Below are 19845 nucleotides of genomic sequence, written 5' to 3' on the forward strand. Positions count from 1 at the left end.
AACTCGGGCTAGAGTAGATGCGAGGCTTTAGGAACAATGGGTTTATACCCCTTGGAAACGAAGCGAGGTCCTTACCCTAAAAGCCCAACTCCCTGACCCTCATAAAAATCCTACTGCCTACTACAAGGAATTAATTGAAGCAGCTAATTCCGCTATCATGACCATTGCTGATATCGAGTTGTTTTTTGGTCTTTTGATTCCGGTAGATATTTGGAGACAGATACATGATACGGATCACGTTCCCGTACTAGGGGGAACGTGGGACCAGTTAAAGAATTGGGACAAAGAACAGAAACCGGGGGAGAAACCCAGAGATGAAGTCTTAACGGTACCAGATAAAATTATTACACTTATGAAGACTCTTCTCCCACCTAGGAAAGTCGACTGGGACAAATTAACTGCTTGTAAACAAAAGAAAGACGAGAGTGTGTCAGATTTCTTCACTAGATTTGAAAAGGACTTTATAGATTTTAGTGGGCAGGATTTGTCTACAGAAGGGGGAATAAGGCTGTTTGTGAATAGGTTTGTTACTAATTTGATCCCGGAAGTAATGTCTCGCCTTCAGGCGGCCGAAAGCACATGGACTACGGCCGCCTCCTCTGTAATTCTAAGCATGGCATAGTATTATGAGCATCGAGAGAATGAGAGCAAGCAAAAATCAGAGAAGAAAACTAAGGACTTGAAGACTAGGGTGTTGTTACAGCAAATTAGTAGAGGACAAAATGCGGGAAGGGGAGTGCGGGGCTCGTTCCGTGTGGTGGCTGGACGAGGACGAGGTGGCCCTCCGAACATTGGCATAAACCAATGTTCGTATTGTAAGCAGGAAGGACATTGGAGGACGGATTGCCCTCTGTTGCTAGCACAAAATGGTCCTAGCAGAGGACAAGGAAGAGGTTGAGGAAATGTCGACCGGAATAGCATGAGAAGGGAGGAAATGCAACATGAGGGTTCTAAGAAAAATTATTTTGATGACCCCAAGAATAGGCAGTTTTACAATGAGAATTACCAGGATGATGGATATGACGGACAGGAATATGCATGAGACAGCCAGGGACAGAGCGGGGGCCATATTACAGTACCAATTGACCAGGAGGGACCTTAAGTAAAGGGGGAACTGTTGGGCACATCGGGAACGTTTTTAGTGGATACTGGGGCAATGAATAGTTCAGTTGCCCATACACTGGTCCCAGGGGCTGCTCTGTCTGGCCAAAATAACGTATCAGTAGGATTCTCTGGAATACCGGTGGTGAGCCCCATTTCGAAACCCTTGCCTTTCACTATAGGCCCTATTTCCGTGCATACGCCTTTTCTTTTTACTTCTAATTGGGGTGAAAATCTTCTGGGTTTGGATATATTGAAAAAATTGCATGCTAGAATTTACTGTTCCCCTGATGGTGTCTACTTAACCATGCAGAAACCATCCGTAGAGATGACACAATATTTTGTTCAGAATGAAACCCTTCCTTCTGAAATCTCTACCATTCCTCAGACACTGTGGGCTACAGGAGACACCGATGTCGGCCTGTTACAAATAGCCCCCGTGTCAATAACCGTGAAACCTAATGAGCAGCTGCCTCGCATTCCGCAGTATAAGATTTCACCAGAAGGTGAGCAGGCCTTGTTGCAGATCATTCGCGACCTCATTAAAAGAGGTGTGGTAGAAGAAACGACGGCTAATGTTTGTAACAGCCCGATTTTGCCGATTTTGAAGACGGCACCTGTTGATGGTACCCCTGACTATAAAAACACATATCGTTTTGTGATTGACCTCCGGGAGGTCAACAAGATAGTGGTCCCACAATACCCAGTGGTACCAGACATTACTGCTATTCTAACAATTATTCCCCCAACGGCGAAATATTTTTCAGTTATAGACCTTAAGAATGCCTTTTTCAGCATTCCAATACACCCCGATAGTAGGCATATTTTCGGATTCTCAGTCGCTGGACGAAGCTTTAGATTTACGCGTGCACCCCAAGGCTATACAGAAAGTCCCAGTATATATAGTCAAGCCTTGAAAGCAGTTCTTGATGAATTAATTTTGCCTGCAGGAAATGCGATCATCCAGTACGTGGATGACATTTTGGTGGCCTCTGATACGGAAGATGGGTGTAAGGAGGCCATCGTCAAATTGTTAAAACATTTGGCTGAAAAAGGAAATAAAGTGTCCCTTTCCAAATTTCAATATTGTCAACAGGAAGTGACCTACCTTGGTCACTTACTGTCGAAAGCGGGGAGGCGATTAACTCCAGAACGAATATCTGTAATTACTAACATGTCTGTACCTCATACTCAACGTGATGTTCGTGCTTTTCTTGGCATAACTTCTTACTGTCGCCAATGGATTCCTAACTATTCACTCCTCTCTAAACCCTTGTTGTATTTGACTACCAAAGATGTGCATGAACCCCTACCCTGGACGGATGAATGTCAGGAAGCCTTTGACTCTTTGAAATCTGCTTTATGTTCTGCGCCTGTCTTGGGTACCCCGGATTACCGGAAGCCTTTTTCACTTTATGTGCACGAGGTGGACGGTTGTTCGCTTTCAGTATTAACACAGGATTGTGGCGGTAAACAAAGACGTTGTGCCTTCTTTTCATCAGTCTTGGATATTGTGGCACGAGGCCTTCCCAGTTGTCTGTGGGCCACCGCTGCAGTGGCGATGGCCATCCGGCAATTGGAAGGTATAGTCTTGAATACCGATCTCACAGTCATGGTACCACATGCTGTGGATATCCTTTTGAATAGAACCAAGACTCAGCACCTTACGAGTGCTCGATTGACAGGGTACGAGTTAACATTATTTGCACCCCATATTACGATCAAAAGATGTGCTTCTTTGAACCCAGCCACATTATTGCCTCTCCCTTCAAAGGATAGCAGAGATGATGTTCATGATTGCATTTTCAGAACTGAAGAAGAAACGAAGGGACGTGTAGATCTCTCCGACACCCCTTTATTAGAACCTCATGGAGAACTGTATGTAGATGGCTCTTGTTTTAAATTATCTGATGGTACTACAACAGCTGCATATGCTATTACAACTTTAAGAACGGTGGTGGAAACTGCACGGATTTCTCATCACTCTGCTCAGGCAGCTGACCTAATAGCCTTGTGACGAGCATGTGAGTTGAATGAAGGGCTGAGGGTAAATATTTTTACAGACAGCAAGTACGCCTTTGGCGTTGCCCATAGCTTTGGGAAGCTGTGGAGGGAGAGGGGTTTCTTTACAACACATGGCCAGAAAATTCAGCATGGTCCCTTAGTTGATTGATTATTGTTTGCCTTGACTCTACCAGAGAAAGTAGCTATCATTAAATGTAGCGCCCATAAGAAGATTGTCGATTCCACTGGGAAAGGAAATGCCTTTGCTGACTCAGTAACTAAAGAAACGGCCCAAACGAGAATGATCCCTATGTTTCCTAGTACTTTGGCTCGGTGGGTGGCGGAAACGTCTTTGTTTGATAATACTATCGATCGTGTTGAAGAGTTACAGAAAGAGGCCACTATAGATGAAGTACAAAGATGGCAGCAGGAGGTAGGAAAACTAGATAAAAATGAATGTTGGATAGACCGATCTGAAAAACAGCGATGGTTACTTCCTAATGCATTGGTCTATGCCGTAGTAACTATGGCTCATGGCACCGCTCACATTGGTGCAAAAGGTATTTGTGCCGTTTTGGACCCAGTCTGGAATAATCCACTTATTCCCAAGACTGCGACACATGTGGTGAAATACTGCCCGTGTGTCTACGGTACAATCCTGGGGGAAGAGAGTCTGTTTTGAGTGGAAACTTTGCACCACCGACTCTGGCGTTTGATGTAATACAGATTGATTACATTCAGATGGATAGAGTAAATAACTTGAAATATGTGTTGGTGGTGGTCTGTGTTTTCAGTAAATGGGTTGAAGCCTACCCCACCAAAGAAGCCACTGCTGTAGCAACTGCCAAAGCCTTAATTAAGGAATACTTCCCCAGATATTGTTTGCCCCGGATTATTTGGTCTGATAACGGGATACATTTTAACTCTTTGTTCGTCCAGAGTGTCTGTGATGGGTTACAGATAAAACAAAAGTTCCATGCCGCCAGACGTCCTCAGTCGGCTTTTTTGGTTGAAAAATATAACGGCACGTTGAAGCTGAAAATGGCTAAGATCTGTGCCAGTACTGGACTAAAGTGGCCCGATGCACTGCCATTAGCATTACTGTCAATAAGAACAACCCGCCACACCAGATCAGGTCTATCACCTTATGAGGTCATTTTTGGTGGCCGTCCTGCTAATGTATGGGGAGTCCCGAGACCCAGATCCTTTAGGGATATTGATTACCCATTAATGACACATTATTTGTATGCTTTGACTAAAGATCTGCGTTCTATTCATCAACAGGTATCGAACACATTGCAGCCACTACCAGAGGGTCCTGGACATCGACTGGAGCCAGGGCAGTGGGTCCTTGTAAAGAACTATCAGAAGAAATCGAGTTTGGAACCGAAGTGGTCCGATCCCTACCAGATTATCTTGGCTACGAGACCGGCAGTTAAGGTGCACGGAAGGAAGCATTGGATTCACATTATTCACCTGAAGCGCCTGCCGTTGCCTTTGCCCTTTGATTTATAAAACAGCATTGGAGTCCCGAGCCAAGAAAGAAAACGGCCGAGAGGTTTTGTGCCCTTTTCGGATGCCCAAGAGGAGGGGCAGCAAAAAGAGGTGTTGGCCCCCAGTGAAAGGGCAGCGGCTCAACCAGCAGAGGCTGCTGTCCCCAGGGCATCACCGGTTTCGAATGCATCAGATGCCCCTGCAACGGAATTGTTTTCTGATCAGGAGCAACCTGGCCGTCGTAAATATGACCTGCGGCCCCGAAAACAGCGCTGTACCCCAGCTTTAAATTGTAGGAGTTAGAAAAAGACTTGAGTTGAGGAATATCGAATAGAGTCACTGGGGTACTGAGCGAGACACTGGACTGAACACGTTGAGAGCTTGGAACACTGTAATAAATAGCTCTGTTCAGAAAGAAAGACTGAGTTAAGGGCCGCGGTCGTCCCACTGGAGAATAAGTTGTTTCCCTTTTCAATGGATGATAAGAGTCTGCCTGTGAGGCTCTAAACGGACACAGGAAGAAGATCCCTTGGCGGGAAGAAGAACCCCTCTGGTGGATACAAAGATTAGATTTGGACTTATAGAAAGGGACCGAGTTAGATTTGGACTTTTAGAGAGCATGTTTCCTTTTGCCCGATTTGCGATGGAGGACGAACGACCACTTGCCCCCCGACGTTATATTGATAACATGCATTTGTTTTCCGGATAGCCCATCAGAGTGAAGGTGGCATTTGTTGCTTTTATTGTTATAATCACAGTGATTTTGATATGTGTATTTGCATATTTAGAATTTCAGCACCCTGTACAGAAATTGTTAGGAACTACCCCTGCCCCGGAGGAACACCTCTTTTATTCCTTACCTCCTCATAAGGCTCGGCACCGGGAAACTTATGTAAAAAATGCTTTTATTGAAATGCTACATCAAACCCACAGCACCACGAACAAAACAAATTGTTGGGTTTGTGGGTTACTTCCGTCAGTTATGCATCAACATGAATTGTTTATTTCTCTACCATTATCTTACTTAGCTAGTTGTGAAGCCTGGTTCCAATTATTGTCATTGATGTATTCTCATTATGTAGCTGAACCTAAGATATATACTGAAAGGGATCACAAGGCCATTCTGAAGTATATAGAACAGCATCAAGGATTTGATGCCGAGGGAAATGGAGGAGAGGGATCTTTGGATCCAAATGCTTGCATGAATGTATATACTGATTATAAAAATGTTACTTGGTTGCAGGAGGAGATGCAGGATTTTGAGCTTTTCAATTACACCATGTATTTTCAGCATTTTAAAGAACGAAATGTTACAAATGACAAAGCCCTGCCAATCCCTATCATTAACACTACCTCCCCCTTTTGCATACAGGGACGGGGTCATGTTAAGGTAGGTAAGAGTAAATGTAATTACACTTACACCTTGCAAACATATAGTACTCCTCCTATAATCACTCCTCCCGATGTATATTTTGTGTGTGGAGAAAACGCGTATACTTGGCTTCCAAGGGGATGGGCAGGGCGTTGCTACCTCTAATTCCTTTATCCCCCAGTTTATATTGCCCCACCTGATTACCACAGGACCCATCAGTTGGTTCGAAGGGAAGTAGCAGCTAATCGAAGCATTAGGAGTTTTGATACTGAGGGTACTGACCAGACCGACACCTCCCTGCAACAATTTGAGGATTTTGCTAAAGGTCTCACTCCTTTTTGGGGACCTATTTTTAATAGCCGTAGTATAAGACGTTTGTAAAGAATAGTGGAAAATGTGGTTCAAACCACTACTGGGATTCTGACCAACATTACCGTTGAGCTTCAGGCGACGAGGCTTGTTTCGCTTCAGAACCGAATGGTTCTTGACGTCATCCTCGCAGATAGGGGCGGAGCTTGCTGTGTGATTAGCAGCTCTTGCTGTGTATTCATTCCTGATTCGGCCCCTACCATTCACCTTGCAATACAGAAATTACATCGATTAGCTAGTGAAGCACATGTGGAAAATGGTACTTGGTCCCTTAGTGGTTGGTTTTGGGGTCTCTTGGCTACTTGGGGTTGGAAGTTATTCATGGTCCTGGCTGGAGCCTTTGAAGTAATATTTACTTGTTGCCTATGTCTCCATTGCGGCCCAGCCTGTTGTTCTTTCTGTGCATCAAGAATAACGTCTGCCTTAAACATCTCAAGACAAGCCAAAGCCGACAAGCAAATGATGCAGAAGGAGGTGTCTGATCTGATGCAGATTGATGAGGAAGTGTTTGTAGAATGAATCTAAGTTATATTGGCTACAGTAGGCCAAAAGGGCCGTCTGATGGGATATAAATTCGATATATATTGATATTGGCCTAATATATACAATATAACTTTATAACCGCACATCAGTATTACCTTATCTTTATTGTATTTCTATAGTTGAGAATGATTCACTTTGATATCACTTAAACCTATTGACATGACCGAACCCACGCTGTTTCGTTTCTCTGTTTCAAGTACGGTTTCCCTGAAACCACGTGATTAAATTATCTGTATGAAACCATGATGGCTGGCTTAGCTGTCTGCTCCATTTGATAGTTTGTAGCTCAGGAAAACCCAAGGTCAGACCTGCCCTTCTTGTGGAATGCGCACATTCTAGCAGAGCCTGTTCCTGTACTCCCCGGGCTACAGATAGACCGGGAGGCACCTCACTGACCTGCCCCCGGAATAGCTTAGGCCTAGGCTGCTAGCAAATCAATTGTGCCTTATATGGGTATTCCTCTTGGCTCGCTGACAACTTGTATCTTTCCTTGTAAGGTGTCATTGTGGGATGTATGAAAAGTATATATGCTTTGTATCTTATGCATGTAGTCAGTCTCCTCTGCGCACCTCTGTGGGTCGTGTAGACCGAGGCTCCCCTGTCAGTGCTTGTATTTGTGGAATAAATGATTGAACCTTCTCCATTGCCGACTGAATTCTTGTTAATACTATTGGTATATGGGCTATCGGTGAGTATGGTCCATTAGTATTTATTTCGAATCCTTCACCAATTTTCTTCCACCTTGTTCCAGCTGCTTGAATGATTGTCAGATGATCCGGTGGGTGGAAACTAAGTGAAGGGATCCTGTTTGGTGTGGTAAGGTGTAGTAGGTATACGTGACCTTTACAAAGTATGCTTCATGGACAGGACACAGGATCCTAAGGCAAGTGTTGTGATAGCAGGTGTGATTTTGTTTCACCTATAAAATTTCAGCCTGGTTCTGAAGCCATTGGGGTCTAGCAATGAATTGTTTTAGAAGACTAGATTTGACTATGTTACATTAGTCCAGATGTGCTAGGTCTAATGTGAACATATGTGCTAGAACCAATAGGGCTTTTAACAACTTTATTCTCTGTTGGGTATTGAGACGTGGATGTTTTTTCAGAAAGAAAGAGATGCATATTTACAGCCCGTGCCACTGAATTTATCTGCAAATTGAATGAATGATTGGAATAAAAAAGAATTCCAAAGTTTCTTACTTTAGACGAGTGGGAAGGCAGGGTTTGAAGGCCTGAAGGCTAGTTGAACAGAGGTTAATTAGATTAAGTGAATCTGACGACTGGGGTCAGATGCCATTCATTCAAAATTGCTTGTCCTTCATACACTGGACCACAGGTTCCAGAAACCAAGTAAGGGTTGGGTTGCCAGCCCCATTATCTGAATGAAAGTGGATTTTTGTGTCATCAACACTCATTTGGAAGTTCAACTTTTAATGCTCATATGGAGTTGAGCCAGGGTTTGTGTACAAGCTGAACAAAAGGTATGAGAGAGATGGTCTTTGAGGAATACCAAAAGACACAAGGCATATGAAGGAATCAAACGAACACATTTGGACCTTTTGGCTGCAATTGGTGAGAAGTGAATGGGCCCATTGCATCAAATGCCAGGACAACCCTTCCTATAGTTTTTTGCTGCTCAAACTAGACTGAATAGTCCATAGTGATGTAGGCTGCAAGTTGGTAAAAGAAATATGGCCTGATTATGAATTTGTCAGTCTTCCGGCCGTCCACCACACCCGCATCCTGCAGGAAGACCACCAACCCCGTAGTCAGACTGCCCGCCAGATTATGAGTTTAGTCCTGGAGGGGGATATGTGCAGTCCCACAGCGGTGTCTTTCTAAGGCTCAAAGGTGAGCCGTAAAAAAAAGACACCGGTGTGGGAACGCCGCAGCTTGTTCCTGCATGTGAAGAAATGCACTTCTTCCCGTGCAGGAACAGGGGTCTAGAAATACAGGGGGGTACACCATGTGCCTCCTCCATACACTCCCATGCACACCCGTCCACAGACCTCCACCGCAACTATGACGGTCCAATGGAGCGCCATAGTCATAATCAGGCTGATAGAAGAATGGGATAAGTTTTAGCTTATTTGCACCTTACTATGTGTTGGATCCTGACTAAATGATAACAGCAGAACATTCAGATCCTGGAGGGGGGCGCTTAGCAGTCAGGGACAGCCAGGCCCAAAACAAGGTGGTTGAGGTTGTTCGCCACTGGTGTACCTCCTACGATGGCTCTGTAACCTGGGCCAACTACACCTCTTACTGGCCTTGACTCTCACAGTAGCGAGCAGTCCAAGGCATCTCAAGGAGGTAGAGCTGAAGTAGAACCTTAGCCCTCAACAATCACAGATTAAATGCAATAATATAATGTTCAGTCCAATTATTGTTTTAAGTATTTTAATAAAAACACAATTTAATCCATTACACACAGAGTTAGACACTCTAAAGGATGCAGTACAGGGTCCTCTACAGAAAGGAAAAATGGAAGAATTCACAATAAAATAAAATAATTAAAGCTCAGGTAAAATCTCACTGTGTTGCAGGGGAGCAGCTTCCTAAAATTCTGTGCCCTGTAGGTCGGTCTATACAGCAAATAACTAGTCAGTTCTTGCTCACTGGATAGCAGCATTGGATGTATTGTCCCACCAATCTCTGTTAACCAACATTAACACTCACTGTTTCTCAGGTGTGTTGAATTGCCTAATGTGGGGTTGACCATGGATTACCAAGTGTGGGAGGACTGGTAGGGTTTGCATGGAGGGAGCTGTCATGCTCCTTGTGGCTCATTTGTGCAACTCCGCCTCCTCTCCACGGTCAGGCAGCTGGAATGCGAGAGGCTCCACAAAGCCTCCTCCAGCAGGATCTTCCTCTTTTAGTCCATGGTGCTGGAGTTGTTGCTGAGGTGCAATGAAGTACAAAAGGGGGGTGGTGATGGACGGAGCATCTGAACCAATCAAACACTCACACCCAGTCAACAGATTTGGGTTTAATCCATCACTGTACTTTAGCCCACTCTGCCACCCCAGTTCAGACATGGCAAGATGCAAATCAGTCTGGCCCTGTGCCTCATGGGAACTATGTGTGATATACGGCTCAAATCAGGATGATCCTGAAATTTTTGACTTTTTGGAAGGGGAACTAGCTAACTGAGTAACAACCATAATAGTTTTTGGGGATTTAAATATCTCCGAAGATTGGAATAAATCAGGCAACTATTCTGGGCGGAAATCTAAGGTGTTCCGAGCTCTTGATTCTCTTATGAAGTCACATGGTCTTAGGGATGTGTGGGCGGTAAAGGAACCCTTAGACCCAGGCTACACCTATTTTTCTAGCCCCAATCTGAGATATACCAAACTAGACTACTTTTTGATTTCCTCCACAGAGTTGAATAAGGTGCGCATCAAGAAACTCCCAAAGTCAATCTCCAACCATAATCCTTTAGTGTTGTTTTATGATATGCCTAAAATGGAAAGGAAACAAACTAGCCTGTCTTTTGAGAGAAAACTATTGTTAGATACCAGATTTGTGGAACATCTCAGAAAATGGGCTGTTGAGTTCTATGATACTAACCGAAATAGCACGTCTCGGAACGGTGTGTGGGATGCCTTTAAGGCCTCTCTAAGGGGAGAGATGATAAGCTGCTCTGCTAGGCTCAGGAAAGATGATAAGAGAGAGATTGAGAAGCTGATAGACATGTTAGCGGTAGCTGAAGAACAGCATATTAAGGATATAGGCCAGGGACGGGAGGGACAGGAGATTTTATAAAGAATAACTGTCATGAAAGCTGATCTGCAGAAAATAGTTATTCAGAAAGAAACCAGTGAGTACCAGGTGTCTAAGGCAAGACGTTATGAAACAGGGGAACCGGCGGGTAGGGCACTGGCTCTACAGATAAGGCAAGAGAGGACTAAGAACTTAATCTCCCTTATACAGGATCAAGATAAGGAGTATACGGAGTCCAAAGACATTCTAAGGGTCTCTTAGAACTTTTATCAAAAGTTGTATAATGAGGAGGGTGTTATTGGTGAGCAGGTCTCAGATCCTGGTTATGCTGATGGTGGCCCGGGTCTAGATGTACAGTCCAGAGAAGAGCTCGACAGAGACCTAGATATGCTGGAAGTAACTAAGGCCCTACAGGAATTAGCTGAAGGTAAGGCTGCAGGCCCCGACGGAATCCCCCTCGGGGTCTATAAATGCCTAGAAAAGGAGATCGCCCCAATTTTACTCGATCTATTTATTGGGATCTTGTGGTCAGGTATAATACCCGAGTCCTGGAAGGAGACTAACATCGTTATCTTCCATAAGAAGGGGAAACCTAAGGAACTACCGGGGTCCTATCGCCCAATATCATTAATTAATGCAGACACAAAATTATATTCTAAAGTCTGGGCTAGCAGGTTGGGGGGATTATTGGCTGTCTTGTTTCCCCGTGGCAGCATGGGTTTATACCTGGGAGAGGCACTACGGAACATACTAGAAGAGCAATAGCGCTATTTGATGCCCATGGTGCCACGGGGGGGGGGGGAGATGCCCATGATCCTCCTCGATGTGGAGAAATCCTTCGACCGTGTGGTCTGGGACTTTCTCTGGGGCATCCTGGCCGGTAGAGGCTTTGGTAACAACTTCCTGAGGGCAATTAAGGCTATGTACACTGACCCGGTGGCTCGTGTTATGGTTATGGGGGAAAGGTCTGATAAAATAGTAATTAAGAGAGGGACGCGCCAGGGCTGCCCTTGCTCCCCGATTTTGTTTTCCCTATATATAGATCCTTTTATTCAAAAAATGTTAGCCTCTCGTCAAATTAGTCCTGTAGTGTTTAATGGCTTCACTACAAAATTGCTTGCCTACGCCGACGACTTGGCGATAACTACGTCTGACCCACACCAAGCAATGCCTGCATTGGTACAACTAGCTAACGAATTTGGGCTTCGATCTGGCTATCAGTTAAATGAGGGGAAAACGCAGATTATATGTACCAAAAATATTGCGAAGACCGACTATAGATTTGTAAACTCAGCCGTATATCTTGGGGTCAGAATAAATGCAGCAGTTGAGAAGATGGTTGGAGAGAATTACCTTCCCCTCATTAATTCAATTGAAAAAGATCTGAAAAGAATTGACGTGTTACACTTATCTTTGATTGGTAGAGTGAATGTTTTAAAAATGACCATGTTCCCCAAAGTTTTATATCTGTTTAGGGCTATCCCACTGCTGCTAGAGGAAGGTGTGTTGAGGAAAATGGAATCCACATTTGTTAGGTTTGTTTGGCAGTATGGTAAAATTAGACGCTCAATTAATCTTATGTCATTACCTTGGGATAGGGGAGGGGATGCCGAACCTTAGATTATATCACCTGGTATGCCTCCTCACTCAAATGAATAAAATGATTCAATCTGATCCCCTACCATCTGATGGTCAAACTGAGAGTCAGGACCCTCCCTCTATATTCGAGCTAATATTAGGGAGGAAGGCCTATGGATTACTGCAGTGTGAGGTGGATCGAAGGTACTATAGGAAGGCAAGGTATAAGATCATTGAAGGGATTTGGGGAACCTGGAAAGCAATTAGTAAAATTTTGAAGATCCCCAAAATAAACGCCAATACAAACCTTTGGAAATCTAACTTATTTCCTCACTTGGGCCAAAGCGCGTACCGTACAGTATGGAGAGAGCATGGGATAAGATGCCTGGGTGACATCATGACAGGCGTTGTTGTCCTTAGCTTTGATGAGATACAGAAGAAATATGGGATTCCCGGTAGCCACTGGATTTTATATGGACTAATTGCTCAAACCCTATTGGCATATAGACCAAAGATTTTGCTACCCCCAGAAAGTCAATTGGTTGAATATTTAAAAAAAGGGGGAAAGAAGATAGGTACAGCCTACAATCTCTCCCTGCCAGGCCTCCCGGATGATCTGGAGAAAACAGAGGCCACATGGGCACTAAAATTGGGGGATCCGGATGTTGATATAGACCTTGCCCTAATCTTAAGTAAGAAAGTATTTCAAGCATCAAATTTGAGGTCTCAACATTATAAGACTCTGTTTAACCTCTATTATACTCCAGCGAAATTGTACGGGTGGGGACTTAGAGAAAACAATAAATGCCCTAAATGCAATACAGGTCCTGCAGATCTACTGCATATGTTTTATCACTGTCCCAACTTGGTTTTAATACGTAGTGAGATAACCCTGTTTTTGGAGGGGTTGCTAGGTATTAACATCAACCTATCCCCTACATTGGTTCTCACAGGGACAGATGATAAACATAATGTTGGGAGAGATACTCAAGCGTTATTGTTCATCGCAGTAGCGGTATTACGAATCCTTATCTCTGCTTGGTGGAAGGATACCACCGCTCCCACGTTTCATATGTGGCTGTCCAGGTTCCTAGGTATGCATAATCTAGAGGCATGTTTATATGAATTTAAGGGGAGGATAGTGCGAGAATTTGGTAGGAACATCTGGGCGCCACTGAAGAGATGGAGGAACTAACAACAAGACAAGTTTTATGAATACATTATTTATGAATGTTTTAAAGCTGATTAATGTTCTTGTATTAGAAATATGAATTTTCCATGAGCTATGATTGTATTTATATTGTTATTGAATCATGTTGACTAATTTATTGCACATTATGAATTTTATATCTTTAAAATGTATAAATTGAATATGTATTGGATCTTAATGGAATTACACCTTATTTCTCAATAAAAAATAAAAAAAATGTATGATTATTAGATTGTTTGATACTGGGCGATGTTATCAATTCATTAGTTTTTCATAAGTTACTGTATGATTCTTCACTTCCTTTAAGTTAAACACATCAAAGTGGTTTACTTTTTGAAAATTCTATATTTTATGTGGTTTCACTGACCTCACTACTATATGTTAAGGAATTTAGGGGCTGGTGTATCAGAGGGTTTTCCATTCTGTGTCAATGAGAAAATTTGCTAGTACACATGGGCTGTAATTATCTTTTATTATACTTAAGTGCAGTATCTTCGAAGAAACTTTGAAAGCTATTAGAACCAATGTTATATTTGCAGAAATTGCAAAAAAGAACCCATCTGGATGCTGGATTAGGAAACTTTATTGAAAGATTACCACCTTAGGGAAGGGTACCTGCAATGTTAGTGAGTGGCTGACAAGCGCAGTGGACCTGTGCATCCAGTGCATTTATATATGTGTGAGCTGAAGGTCAATCTGGCTGATCATTCTAGTGCAGGTGACAAAATAGGTGTGAAGTAGTTTAGTATTTCAATCAATCAATCAGGTTTTTCGTAAAGTACAACTACTCACCTGTTAGGGTCTCAAGGAGCTAGGGGATCTGTGTTTCAATCGAAGAGCCAGGTCTTGAGCTACTTCTTGAATTGAGGCAGCGGCGGTGATTGCTTGAGATGCAGAGGCAGAGAGTTCCCCAGGTCTTCACAGCAAGGTAGTAGAAGGATCTTCCTCCAGCCGCAGTCCTGCAGATTTGTGGGATGTGACCAAAGCCAGTTTCAGCGGAGTGGAGATGTCTGCTGGGTGAGTAGAAGGAAAGGCGGTGGTTGAGGTATGAAGGTCTGGCGCTGTGGAGGGCTTTGTAGGCATCTGTGAGTAGCTTGAAGGTAATTCTTTTGTTGATCCAGAGTCAGTAGAGGTCTCTCAGGTGGCTGGTGCTGTGGCTGCAGTGGGGCAGGCTCAGGATGACTCTGGTGGTAGGCGTTCTGGATGTACTGCAGTTTCTTTAAGACTTTTTGGGTGGTGCTGGCGTAGAGAGCGTTGTGTCTGCTGCTGACCAGTGAATGGATGACTGTTTCCCTGGGCACACGGTGGCAATTCACTTGAAAATTCTAAAGCAATCAGAGCATGTGGAAGCAGGAAGACGAGACTGCGCTGATTAGATGGTTCATTGAGGGCGAGGAGTCTAGGAGGATGCTGGGGTTTTGTGCATGATCTGTGGTTTGGCAGGGGTTCCGAGCGCTGTGAGCCACCAGGAATCATCCCAGGCAGAGGGGGTGTAGCCTAGGATGAGGTCTTTTGTATAGTCTGAGTTGAACTTGAAGCAGCTGTCCTTCATCCAGGTGGTGACTGCCTTCTTCCCATTTTTGGGAATACTGAGGAGGGTTTTTAGGTCTTGCCTAGGCAGCACTTGCGCTGTCTCTTCGAGCTATGCCGTATTCAGGTATGAACTTGAAGCTCTGCCCACTTTCTGCCTATCTATTTAAATGGCTCCTGTCACTATCATTTGTAAACTGTGGCTTTTCATTCGTCAATAGGCTTATTAGTCCCTCCTTAGTACCACCTTGTCTCATCTTGTAACCTGTCAATCACTGGAGGGTCACTGTTCCTAATATGGTTGCTCGCCCATTCGGCAGCTTAAAGTATAGGTGGAAAGCTAACTATCTTCATGAATGGTCAAAGGTTGGATAGAGAAAAGGGGAATTCCTCCTAGTTGGAGACACACCCATAAGGGTGTCATGCTTCATCATTCGGCGTTTTGCTACCCGTGGGGGTGGCACTGCAGTCCCCCATGGACCCTGCGAGATGGCTATTTGGTGGAGATCTTTTCAGAGGAATGCTGCAGTGGTGAGTGTGGGTGTGTGGGAATTGATGCAGGTGGGTTAAAAATATCATACTGGTATTTATTCTTGGGTTCGTGCGAAATAGTCTTTTAAAAGACCATTTACGTGTTAATGAGGCTTTGTTGTTTTTTCACCACTTCATCTCCACTCTGCCTATTGCCTAAAGAATGAGCCCCCCCCTGACATTTTTAGTAGCCCCTCCCCACTAAATTTGGCTTAAGTTGCACCTCTGTCTGCCACCTTTTCTGAGACCTTGCGCAAGTGGAAAAGATGCATTGGTTGAGCATGTCCTATGTAAGAATTGTTTGTTGCCTCTTATCTTGGAGCCAGAGATGTGCTCCAGGTATGTTTGGGGTTCAGCAGAGAGCAAATGCTACCTTTTATGTTTTTACTTATTTTACATTTATGTGGCACCGAGGGGATTAAGTCAGAGTGGTTGACATGAGGCATAAAAATACAAATATTGTGGAGAAACATCAAAAGAGTTTTCATGAATATTTACATGGTGATGGTAGAAAATGCAATCTTTAAATAAGTTTGCATTTGTGTTTGTATTTCATTTTGTTAGCTTTGATTCAGAAATGTCGGCACTTTCATTGTGTTTATAATGTTGTTTCTGGTTGAGCGTTCCCAAAAAAGTGAAATGTAATTCAATACATTGAGCTTTTAGCTCAATAAAGGTCTTTAACCCCATGTGTGCTTATGACGAGACCAGGCGGTCATGAGTCACAGTTGATCTGTGCTCATGACGGCCTGGTCTCGTCATAACGCCACCCTCCACCCACGCACGGTTAATTCCCCGCCTGTGTGGGAGAATTAATGAGTGGGCGAGGTCGTGACCAGACCAGGCCATCATGAGCACAGCTCCACCGTGACTCATGATGGCCTGGTCTCGTCACGAGCACCGCGGCACCACGCTCACCTCCTGTCCCCCACACCATGGGGGAATTAGCCGCGCGGGAAGGGGTTAATAGGTAAGTAAACATTGGTATCCCCTGCTAGAGTAATAGAGTTCTATAGATTTATAAATGTAAGCATTGGCACACGATGTTAGAGTAATAGAGTTCTATAGATTTATAAATGTAAGCATTGGCACTCGATGCTAGAGTAATAGAGTTCTATAGATTTATAAATGTAAGCATTGGCACTCGATGCTAGAGTAATAGAGTTCTGTTGATTTACAAATGTAAGCATTGGTTCTCCATGCTATCATAATAGAGGTCTATGAATTTAGAGACGTAAGCATGGGTACCCCGTAATAGCATAATTGAACTCTGTGGATTATGAGAAGTAAGCATTTGCCTGCATGCTTCTATAGCAATAAAGAAATAGCTATTTAAGGAAATATTGTATTGCGTAATAATTATTTCATTCTTTGAGTTAAGGAAGTGCATGATGGGGCATTCCTAATCATATGAGCGGTGTTGTTCCAGATTCCAGGTCAAAAAGGAAAAGGTGCGGTCGGAATTTCCAGCACAAGCCCTTCTTTGTTTCCAGACGTACCAGAACTGGACCTCCATGTTGTCCACCAGATCTCAAAGGATGGGGGGTTCGACCCCAGCTTCAAATCTATCTTAGGTGCACACTAGAATGTAGCCAAGAAATGTGCCATTGAGTGGAGGTAATGTGCGGGGCACACCCTCCTTAGGAAATACCATCACAGGGGTGGATAGGGCGAATGTAATTGATTAATGAAGCAAGAACTGTCCCTGTTTTGCCTTCACTTCTGAGGCCCTTCAGGTTGAGTCTTTGGGCTACTTCCAGGTGAATGTTGTCTGCTTCCATGTTGTGGCCACTGGGAAGAAGGGTCCATCTCCGCAAGTCTTATTTCTTCAATCTGAAATAATTATTTATAAATGGAGCCACCCTGTTTCAGAACCAAGGGCTAGATCTATAAAGCTTTTCTTGGGTCACGAATGCCCAATCTAGAGTTTGCAATCACAAAAAACGTTTTTGCCCATGTACCCATCCAATTTTAGAAGTCTATAAAATGTTACCAACTCATAAAATGGGATTGCAACTGGATACCACTCTTGTATTTGGAAGGTCTGGGTTGTGGGCGTCTCTATCAAATACTGAATCAGTACCAGAAGTATCAGTGGTTTGCAACCAGAATTCCTCTTGCAAACTATTGAACAGTTACTGACTCCAAAGTTAGGACAGTAACTTATTCACAAAAGGGATGGGGTCTCATTTGTTCCGTTTTTCCTTTGTGAATTGTACAAAAAGTTTCAAGGGGAATCGGCAGGGTTCCAGGAGATCATTAATGAAAACTTTTTGAAATATTTTGTTTAAACCAGTCTTGTTCCTATAAGGAAATAGGATTGCTTATAAAAAAATCTTTATTAAAAGTAATCACTGACATAAGGTCCTCAAATTTTTGCAAGCCTCTACCACTGTAATTGTTACCAATCAGAGTGGGCTACAATTGTTAACCTACCTCATTAATATTAATGATCGAGTTCGGATTTTGACCTATTCAGATCTGAGCCAACCTATTAGCAGTTGCAAAAAGACTGTTAGCAAATTGCAACTGCTTGTTGTGACCAGCATATGATACAGCTGGCCCCTTGTTCCTTCATGTTCCTAACAGTGCGCACATCGTATGGAATAGGTTGTATGACGATAAAATGCATACTTTTACAACGCATACCTTTACAACGCATTTTTACAACGCAACATCCATTACAACACATTCCATCACAATGCATGCCATTACAACGAATATTTAAAAACTACCTTTACAACGCATTCCATTACAACGCATACTACCTTTACAACGCATACCATTACAATGCATTACATTACATTGCATGTATGATAAGTATTGGATAGTGTAGGGGTGAAATTACTATTCTAACTCCAGGGGGTGCAACAGTAGGGTAAGTGTTGGATAGTGTAGGGGTAAAAATTATTATTCTAACTCCAGGGGGTGCAACAGCAGGGTAAGTGTTGGATGGTAATGGTATGCGTTGTAATGGTATGCGTTGTAATGGTATGCGTTGTAGTGTCATGCGTTGTAATGGTTGCGTTGTAATGGCATGCGATGTGATGGATGTTGCGCTGTAAAAGTTTCGTTGTAATGGTAGTGCGTTGTAAAAGTTGCGTTGTAAAGGTTGTTTCCCATGGAATATGAGAGTAAATCTTCAGTGAAGATACGAGGAGGCCTGTGACTGCCTTCTGCTGTGAGTTCATCCCCCTCCCACAGGTGACCTTCCTGTAGAGCTGCAAATGGGGGTCTATTAATAAAACTCTAGGCACATGAATTACCAAAAAAAGAGGATGTAACATTTTTGCCTAGAATGCTGCAGAAAATGAATTTGGCAGTGAAAGGAGTCAAAACCCTAATTTTGATTTAGGCCCTAGCCTTTCTGTTCATAATTCAGTTTTACCTGTCCCTTTCCCAGAAACCGTGAAGCAATATTACCGTGTAAAGAAGGACATTTTGTATGAGGCTGTTTAAATGTGTGGTTAAAAGTGTATGTTTAAGTTGCACATTTTTCAGATAATCTACAGCCTACGTCAAAAAAAGGTCTGAATGCCGCCTGACTTAAGTATTTTTTTCCTTCTATTATGTGTTTCTAGGAACCTTCATTAATTGAATATGTTGTAGGAAATTCAGAGCAGCAGAGAGTGTTCCAAACATAGATCTGTATTGGTAGCGTGACTGTTAAAGTCACAAGAACAAGAAAAAGCAGCGCCATAAGGAAACGTGTGCAGTCCAGGTGGGACATAACGGAAAAGCAGGAAGCTTTTTCTATTGTTAATATTGTATTGAAGTTATGGGTGTTTGCCAAAAATATTATAACCAGAATTGACTCGCAGCGTGTGTAATTTGAGACTGACTTATGCTTCTCTTCTGGTGCAGTCACTCTCCCACCTGTCTTTTCTGTGTATAAGCAATAAGCCTGTTTGTACTCCCTTTGTTGCAGATGTGATGATTAAATGATTTTGGCTACTTAAAGTATTTTTTTTTCCCGACAGCAGCTTTATGGGGCGGCGGAGTTGGTGTCTCCCCACTTTTCCTATGGCGCTGATGCCACAGGGATTGAAGGGTCCCTCCCAGTTTGAAGGAGCTTAGAGACTTCTCTGCGGAAGGACACCCTTCTCAGCATGAAGTCTCTGATGGCCTCTGACCGGGTCTCATTGCTCCCCACAGAAGGATCTATTTCTGGCATAGGTCCCCAGTACATCACCCAATACCTTTAATGTTCTAAATAAAGATGTTTGTGCACGTGCTTGTGGAGGCAGTAAGTAAAGTAAAAATCTTTATTGTATGATTCCCTAAAATCTTTTACAAAAAGTGATTTTATGACATGGCACCAAGTATAAAAAATATAAAAAGACAATGTTGATTTTGCCGTGAAGTGACACCAAATGTAAAAATATAAA

General features: G+C 43.3%; 1 protein-coding gene across 1 annotated transcript in view; it reads right to left on the minus strand.

The window, feature by feature from the left end:
* LOC144790708 (cytochrome P450 2J2-like) overlaps window positions 1–17238 on the minus strand; it is a 111109-nt gene extending 93871 nt beyond the window's left edge. Inside the window, exon 1 of the mRNA XM_078665428.1 lies at window positions 17109–17238. Coding sequence (XP_078521554.1) covers window positions 17109–17238 — 130 coding nt within the window. The remainder of the gene's footprint in view (window positions 1–17108) is intronic.
* Window positions 17239–19845: the final 2607 nt, after the last annotated feature.

The sequence above is a fragment of the Lissotriton helveticus genome, chromosome 11, assembly GCF_964261635.1.
Source record: "Lissotriton helveticus chromosome 11, aLisHel1.1, whole genome shotgun sequence".
In the NCBI taxonomy this organism is placed as follows: Eukaryota; Metazoa; Chordata; class Amphibia; order Caudata; family Salamandridae; genus Lissotriton; species Lissotriton helveticus.